Source organism: Arachis stenosperma, chromosome 4 (assembly GCF_014773155.1).
Source record: "Arachis stenosperma cultivar V10309 chromosome 4, arast.V10309.gnm1.PFL2, whole genome shotgun sequence".
Lineage (NCBI taxonomy): Eukaryota > Viridiplantae > Streptophyta > Magnoliopsida > Fabales > Fabaceae > Arachis > Arachis stenosperma.
Genome location: NC_080380.1, coordinates 132,564,941 through 132,573,969, shown reverse-complemented (window position 1 = coordinate 132,573,969; position 9,029 = coordinate 132,564,941). Strand labels below are relative to the sequence as shown.

At 33.5% G+C, this 9,029-nt stretch overlaps 1 protein-coding gene across 1 annotated transcript; it reads right to left on the bottom strand.

Annotated features, from left to right (window-relative positions):
* Positions 1-438: 438 nt before the first annotated feature.
* LOC130973735 (calcium-dependent lipid-binding protein-like) lies at positions 439-7,473 on the bottom strand. Its single transcript, XM_057898381.1, has 12 exons — positions 7,397-7,473; positions 7,117-7,249; positions 6,186-6,287; positions 6,034-6,084; positions 5,468-5,588; positions 5,070-5,188; positions 4,893-4,991; positions 3,079-3,159; positions 2,906-2,991; positions 2,562-2,787; positions 1,574-1,735; positions 439-1,134 (listed from the first exon to the last, which is right to left on the bottom strand). Exons 2-12 carry the CDS (start codon positions 7,219-7,221, stop codon positions 676-678), a joined length of 1,611 nt encoding a protein of 536 aa, XP_057754364.1. The 5' UTR covers positions 7,222-7,249; positions 7,397-7,473; the 3' UTR covers positions 439-675.
* Positions 7,474-9,029: the final 1,556 nt, after the last annotated feature.

Here is a 9,029-nt window from a genome sequence, read left to right as displayed (position 1 = left end):
TAATTGTCAGTGTCTTAATTTATTTTTAATTATTTTACTAATTTTAAATAAATAAAAAAATTGAATATACATGTAGAGTTTAATTTTGATGCATTAATAATATAATATAGTCGTGTAATTACATCTGTCCTTTTACGATATAGTGTTACGTGATTAGATGCACATATAAATTTGTTTTACATTTAAAGTGTATTAAAATTAAATTTATATAAAAGATTAATTTTTTTCGGAAAATAGTTAAAAAGATAACACTATCTATTATTTTTCTTTCCAAAATTATTAGGAATGTTATTAAAAAGATCATATGCAACAATACAACGTTGAATAGCCATAATATTTTGTCAGACAACAAAATGTCAAATTCTACAACAAAAAATCTGTATAATTGATTCGTTTGGAATAACTTTGATTTCGGTAAATAAGTGGAATTTTTTTTACAAATTGTTAAATTTTATTACAAATTCATGCTAAACAAAAAATACAGAGAAAGATCATACAAAAAATACAGACTAAATGAACATTTTTGCTATCTGTTAACAAACTATATATATTTCCATTCAGATTTTATATGTATATATGAAAAAGAACAAGCAATGTAAGTAAATCTATCTATTGTCAAAGCTCTACTAGAGTTCCAAGATGAATTTCATTACTCATGAAGTGTCCATGCAAGAATCACACAGGCCTAGGCTTTGCACCACCCCCACTCTCCTCATAATTGCTGATAGGCGTAGTTGAACCACTTTTTCTTCCACTTGGCCCTGCAAATGTTCTGCCTACAAACTTTCCTGCCTTGCTTAGTCCACTACCAACATTGCCAATGAAACCACCAGCAATGCCAGAGCCGCTGCTGCCGGGACTAGCACCGCTGCCTTGTCCGGATCCACTGCCACCTCCAATGCCGACAAGCCCTGCTCCAGCACTGACGCCACTGCCGACAACTCCAACGCCAGTGGCGACGCCACTACCAACCATTCCAACACCGGTTCCAGCTACTGATGCTGCTCTATCTAATGTCTGCTTTGTAGTCCCTACAACTCCCTCATCTCTACGTTTCTGCATTTCTTCTATTGCCTTTTTCTCTTCTTCTAATGCAGCCAATTGCTCTTCCTTGTTAAAATGATGATAAAAGACCTGAAAATTTCAATGTCATTGTAACTTAACCACACGTAAAGAGAACAAAATAGAGAAAGGAGCTAAAATATGTCAAAGATAGCATGACCAAATAATAACAGCAACAAAGCTTTATTCCATTAGGTGAAGTGAATTAGTGAACATGACCAAATAACAACATGTAACAAAAAGCAAGGGACCAGCCCCAAAATTGTGTACAATTAGACCAACAAAAGTAGTCCAACAAGTTGTTTTTGAGAAGAATTAAAGTTCTATTCCTACTCATTCTCTCTCTCAAATTTATTTTTCTTCCTACTTTGAAGAAATTACAAATTATTTGTACCAGTTACCAACTAAAATTTGTTCAGTTTAAGAAACTTTTAATAGTTTTCCAAATAGCACTTGTGATTTTGCAATGATTACAATGCCAAAAAAGAAACAAGATACGATCAATTTATACCTTTACTGTCAAGGTTCCTCGATCCTTCTTGTCTTTAACCTTCGTATCAAGTGACGCTAGCAACCTCAACTCCTGCTCCTTTTCAGTTTCTTCCTCCAATTCACTAAGTGGAAATTTGGCTACTCCTAATCGCTTATCTTGCCCAATGTCTTCATCGAAAACCTATTTGCAAAGAGGGAGAAAGATGGAAGATTGAATTATTAAAATGTCTAGCCGAGTAAATACAAATGAATACTCTGTTATTTTAAGACTTCATTGGATAAGAAAGCTGCTATAAGCCTATTTCAGCAAGAAAATATTCTCATATGTACCAGTGTGTAGAAATAACACTAGTGTCAATGTTGGAGCAACAAATTTTATAAGTAGGAGAAATATAGAATTCATATAATCTTGAAGTAGTACCGTCAATAGATATTTAGATCAGCTTGCATTTGTTCAATATTTTTTATCTTGGGGGAGCACTTAACTAATTCTTAAAATAAATAATTATTACAAACTAAATGTTGAACAAAGTTTGCATAATTTATTGTGAAATAATCACAATTCAAATTATGGTTGTCCACACACCACAATTATAGTTGAGGATTTTGATACTCTAATGTTAGATAATGTGTAAAGTGAGAGAGTAAGAAAGCAAGTTTAACCACACTTGAATTAAGATCCTTTTTTTTTGGTGGACCCTACTTAATGATCCAAGGGAGATTTTAACCACTAATTTGCTTACTTTACACACTGACTAATTTCAAAAAATATACAATTAGGTCCTCAATATTTGATGGTTATTCATAGTTGTCCAATACTTGTGGGAAAAATTGTCTGCTCTTTAACAAAAAGCATTGCATAAACTAAATCCTATTCATCACAATTAAGTGATAATATTATGAATGGTGTGTTTGAAAAGTAGACTGCTAGTCAAATCAAAGCACTTGAACAGACCAAGAAGGAAAACATCTAACACAAATGAAGGCAAAGTATAATGGCGTAAAACCTCAAAAATGATGGACTGAGTCTCCAGGTCTTCTGCAATCAGGTCAAATTTCTCATCCCAAACAGGATTCAGGTTGTTATCAACAACCTTGGTTTTAACCTTAAATATTGGTCGAATATGCAGAGCTACATAAGGATCAGATTTCCCAATCATTTCCATGTTCTTTAAATCATTTGCTTGAACCACCGTTACTGTAACCCTTCCACAGGGTTTAAGCTCCAGTTCACTGCAAACAACAAAGATGCTCCAATAGTGTGATAATAACATACTTGAGGATTCACATTTCCCAAAAAGAATAAGAAATACAACAAACAGAATAAAAAGTTCTATGATGTTCATATTACCTTGTATCAACAGGTACACCGCCAAGTGGAACAACAATCCTATGAGGCCATTGTAGCATATCAGTAACAATTGAGTTCACAGTATCCTGTGAAATGTTCAGTAAAAAGGTTAATGTATTATATATAACTCAAAAGGGAAAAAGGGAAACTTTCATGAAATGGATAGAACTAACATCAATCATATCTGAAACTCCAGGCAGTGCTGTCAAACTTCCACCAACAGCCTTCAGAATGTAATCAATTCTAGGCTTCGGCTGAATAAACATTAATGGAACAGTCAGAAATTGCAAGGCTAAAAGATCAATATTAGCATCTGTAAGACTATAACACACCCTGACCCTAAGATCATAGAAGCTTCTAATTCTAATTTCCCCACTGCTCTTTCACTATAGCAGAAGAATTAGAGATGAGGGTAAAAAGGGGAAAAAAACAACAATAGGAATATTCACGTAACAAACTAACTGTCCACCTGGCACAGAGGATGAGGGGCGTGAGCCTAGGGGTGCAGAGGTGTGATCTCACATGATTTGGAGAGAGAATATAAGAGGTGGGAATTGAGTGAGGAATTAGACTGGATTCATTGTTATATCCTTTTTCTGTTTCTGTTATTGCCACCATGGAAGCTAGAATGGATAGATTGGAGCGTCAGATGGAAGAACAGACTAGAAACATGGAGTTGATCATGAAGATGCTGGAGGAGCTAAGTGGCAGAGAGAGGCACCACTCTAACGCTGGAGCGGCGGAGACACGGGCGGCACGGGTAGAGGTGAACCGCAGAGTGGAGCTTCCGCATTTTGATGGAGAAGACGTACGTGGATGGTTGGTGAGAATCGAAAGCTACTTCCGATTGAAACAGATCGCATCCGAAGAAAAACTGAACTACGCAACCCTGGGTATCGGTGGCGAGGCCCTCACATGGTTAGAGTGGTGGGAGCAGCAGACTCCACTCTTGTCCTGGGATAGGTTCAAGCAAGACCTACTGAAGAGGTTTCATCCCGGCGCGGCAGCGAATCCAATGGGACCGCTTCTGGAATTGAAACAGACAAACACGGTGGCGGAGTATCGGCGCGAGTTCGAACTAGAGGTGTGGACGCAGAAGAATCTTGGGCATGAGACGCTAATGTGTATCTTCTTGAGTGGGCTGAAGAAGGAGATTCGGGCGGAGATGGCTGTTTCTGACTTTGAGAGCCTCCAAGAACTGATGGATCGCGCGGTGGCCATAGAGCACCGCAACGACGCCTGGCGCCAGGCAGGGATATTCCAAGGAGGGGAAACCCGACCCGGAGGAGGAACCAACACCCAAGGGACCCGATCCATCACAAGCTCAAATTCTGGCTCAAATTCGGAAACCAGTGGACTGGGAGGCAGCAGTGGAACAATTGGTCCAAGAAGCAGTGGAAGCAGGAGATTGTCAACGGAGGATTAGGCTCAGAGACAAAGAAAGGGCCTCTGTTTTTTACAGCATCCCAAGTTAACTTAGTCAGAAAGCTAACCAACTATAGTTCAAATGGTATGGTCTTTCCTTCTCCGCCTAAAGGTTTCGATTTGAGTCTGAGTCTTACCCGTTGCAATCGATAAAAAAAAAAAAAAAATACAAATTAAAAATTCTATCCTATTTTGTCTATATTTTAGTGTCTATGTCTCGAGATACACAAACCAAACGCAGCAGTAGTGCACTGCTAAGCTTATTCTACTGGTATCTATGTATGCCTTGCTGAAGAGTGCATGGATTCGAATCTTAGCCACTTAGAAGTGGTTATATAGAATTCATCGGGTCTGTGTTATATATTGTGAGTCAGTAACTAGAAAAAGAAAAAGGCATCATGAGTCAAGTTTTACAATCCAAGTAACTTATGAAATTTAACTGGATTTTTAAGTTTGATTACCTTGATCGCACTATGATAAATTAGTCAAACTACTAAACCACAAACATCTAGGTTTTTTTCCCACTAGGTGATCAATTATCAAGATTTGTTTGGCTTTTTACCTCAGCAAGTAGAGCAACAACAACAGCAGAAATGCATGGCATGTCTTCACAAAGTTGGAATATGACCCGGATAACGGTGAAAACTTGGAGATCCTTCAACTGAAGCAATAAAACTCAGTATTCTGAATATTTCATAAATCAAGAAGAAATTCAATATAAAATACTGCTAAGTTTAACCTGAATAGGGATGGACGCAATTGTTGCATCAACAGCCAAAACAATATTGGGATCACCACCCCAACGGAAATCGATGTCCATTGTTATTTGGCCTTTCTTGAGACGCTGAACACGAATACCTGCATGGATCAAGAAACTATTCATGCATTAATTCTTGATATACAAAATTGACCCAACAGGGAAATTAACAAAGGTAGATAACACAAGGATTGCATATAAATTGAATCTCCTAATTTTTGCACGGTTTTAGATTTTAATGGATGTTGCCAAGTGATGGCAGATTAAATTGGTTGGATAACGGATAAAAAAGAAATGAAATCTCATTAAATAACAAAGAGAGACATAAAAAATCTTACATAACCTGCTTCAAAAGGTTTCAAAATTTTGTTAGTAGATACCTTCAATCTTTGGAGCGACACTTCCAAGGGACAATTTACTGAACTTCAATGAACTAATACCCGGCGGTCTATACTGTTCCAATATTGGTTCAACAGATTCTCTTATGACCATTGATGCTGCCTAAACGAAAATATAATTCAAATCAAGCACAACTATCAGCAAGGGGGAGAAAATCAAGATTTTATATAAATTGAACGAATAAATTATGAAATCGTAATAAAATCTAAATTATAAAATTGTCCGACCTGGTAGAAATTTGGTACAATCGATTGCTTCATTCAAAATCGTAATATCAAAAGATTTTAAGAGTTAAATCAAGATTACGGACAAACCAAAGCCATGTCTTGGTCTATCACCATAGACAAGATTCATTCAATATGCTCTTTTTCTCATTTAAACTCAAGAAACAAGTGAGAAGCTATATAATGTTATATCATAAATTAAACTTAATATTTGATTATAAACTAAAAAATTAAAATGTATTCTGTAAAATGAACAAATAAAGTATATACAAACTATTGCAGATCATGATGGAAACAAATAAAGTGCATGCAAGCATACTCACATCTGCGACAAATGGCCAAAGTTTAGACAACTGCTTGTTTAGCCATTTCACCTGTAAGAATCAATGAAGGGAAGCATCATACAGAGCAATGCATATGCAACAAGAAACATAAATGTAGTAATCACAATTTCAACAAGTGATGAGAATCCAACCTGCTCATATACAGGAAAAGATATCCATTCAGGAAAGTTATCACCACAAAGTCTCTTCACATCATCTCTGTTTAGGGATCCAAGGAGTTTAACATCAACTGCCTGCAGTAACATAAATGATTTCAAGTGATATCAACAGATTAAAACACAGCATTCTCAGTCCCCAAGCCTCCCCTTTTTCATTCTGCAGTTAAATCAAGACATACTCCATTACCCCGAGTAAAGTTGAAGTTCCTAAAAAAGCTGTAAAATTACAATTAAGAGTCTTATGACAATCAGATAAATGAACTGCTAAGCTTGAAATCTGTCAGCTTTCTGCCTTCAATTTATCAGAGGAAATCAAATCCATATCTTTGTTTTTTTGGTTTCACAATAGCTCCCAAATAGGCAGGTTAATGACCAAATGAGTTGCCGAATATACAAGTGATATTCGTACACCCAACACTTGTTTAAGTGACGAGCAAGCTAACCACTGGAACAATCCAGGTTGGTTAATCGAATCCATATCTATAAATTAGTGAAGTATCTCCTTACACTTCATTATCATTCCGATTGCTTAATAACAAGAACAACTTTAAATTATTAACCAATTTCCTATGAGCTGTAAAAATGATAACATATATTATTTCTGCATATAATTTTCCATTTTTCCAGAAGCAATAATTCAAAAGTCATAACATATAGTCTACATTATTATATATAACATCCTTTATTATGAATGATCTCCAAGTCTTTTCTTTCTTTTACATATTCGAAACTCACTAAGCTAAACATATCTCAAATTCATCAACTTTCCTAGCTTCAACACCATCTCTAAAACACTGATCAACAACAATTTTTAATATAAACAGCACAAGAACATTATTGGGTTCTAAAGATTATTAAATCCAAAAAGAAAGAAGAAAAGATTAAAATAACGAAATGATGACACCTTTGCAGTCCTTTTGGCGCTTCGGTATCTCATCATGCGATGCCACCCTGCCATCAATGCTATGCCGAATACCATCCCAAGAAACATCCCAGAAATCAAACCCATTTTCCCAGATTCCAAATAACACCAAATCCTTCTTCAACATAAACGAATAAAATTAAATAAACAAAAAATATAAAAACCAAAAATAGAAATAATAATTAATAAAGAAAACATATATTCAACGAAATGAACGCGCAAATCACTACAAACACATTGATCAAAGGAATTGGAAACTTACCGTTAAATGTGAGAAGAGGGATCAGAAAGGGTTGAATTGAACGTGCGAAGATGTAACCTTCAAATTGGAGTGATGATATTATTATGATTTATGAATGGACGAAGCTAACCGTGCAAGAGTGCAACTGAAACGAAACAAGCTATGATTTTCTGTTACAAGTTATGGGACCCTCTCTTTCTCTCTCTTCCCTCTTGTGGGAATCCATTTTCTTATTATATATGTACTTTTTTATTTTCTTCTTCCTTGCTAAAATTTAATTTCTATGTGTTATAACCATAGAAAATACAATAACGTATTAAATCAAGCTAAATAATTATCCTCTATGGAAAATTACTTATTTTCCTATGTTCTTATTGGTTATTAAAATACAGTTTCATCCAATTTTAAAAACATGAGTGTAATTTATCCTAAAAATTATATTTTTGATGTACATTAATATAAATTTAAGAGAAATTATTTGGGTCAACAATTTTTAGTATTTTTAATCATTATTTAACCAACATAAATATTTAATTATTTTTAACTAATAAATTTTATTAATTTGTGTATAAATTTTAAAAAACATGAATATAAATTGTATTAATTTATGTACATAAAAATAATAAATATAAGTGTAAATTATATATTTTTTGTATAAAACGTTTATAAATATAGATACAAATTATTATTAGTCAATAAAAAATAATAATATTTATTATTGTTGTAAATTTAACGCGATGTTTTATTCTTATTACATTAGCTATGAATTCATAAACAGAACGTTTTGATGATATATTTTACTGGAAATATTTTCGTATTTTCAATAGGTTTAAATAAATTTTAAATTTTTGTAAATATGATAAAATATGATTATGACTTCATAATTATATTTCTATTTTTTTTCGGTGATTCTACTTCTGCCAAAAAGAGCTATTCAAGTATACTAACACGATATAATTACAAATATTCTTTTACCAATAGAAAATATACATCAATATATTCATTGACTTACAATCATATATGTTCTAAATCACCAAAAAAAAATCATATATGTTCTATTTCCTATTTTTGAGTTTTGTGAATTAAAATAAGAGTTTAATTTCGATATAATAATTTTTAATTAGATTCATATATTTAAATGATATTTTTAATTATAAATTTAAAAAATAATTACTTTTATTAATACAACAATATATAATTAAGTTTGTCTAAAGTGTTTTTTTTTAATCGTGTATGAAAATTAGATCCTTAAAATAGTTAACAATTTTCAAAGGGCACACAATATAATGCAGTAATGCACATTTGGCAAAAATATGCTGCCTGGAAGAAAACTCAAAAAGAATTGTCTTTGGAAGGAAAAACGCATGCGTGGTGGACTGGTGGTTGTCGAAATATGCAAATGTTTGGCTGTATACACCTTTTGTTTGGAAAAATCATTTCTAACTTTTTGAGAGAATTGATTCTACTCACATTAGTTCATGCTTTTTCCAATACTAGTAAAAACATCCTTTCTTTCTTTTCTGTTAAGAGAATATTAAATTGTCAAAAAAAAAAGAGAATATTAAATTTAAACGAAAAACTATTAAAATTAAATAAATCTAACTCAATTTTAAGAGTTAGTTCAAGAACTTTTTATTTTTTATATTGGAGTTAC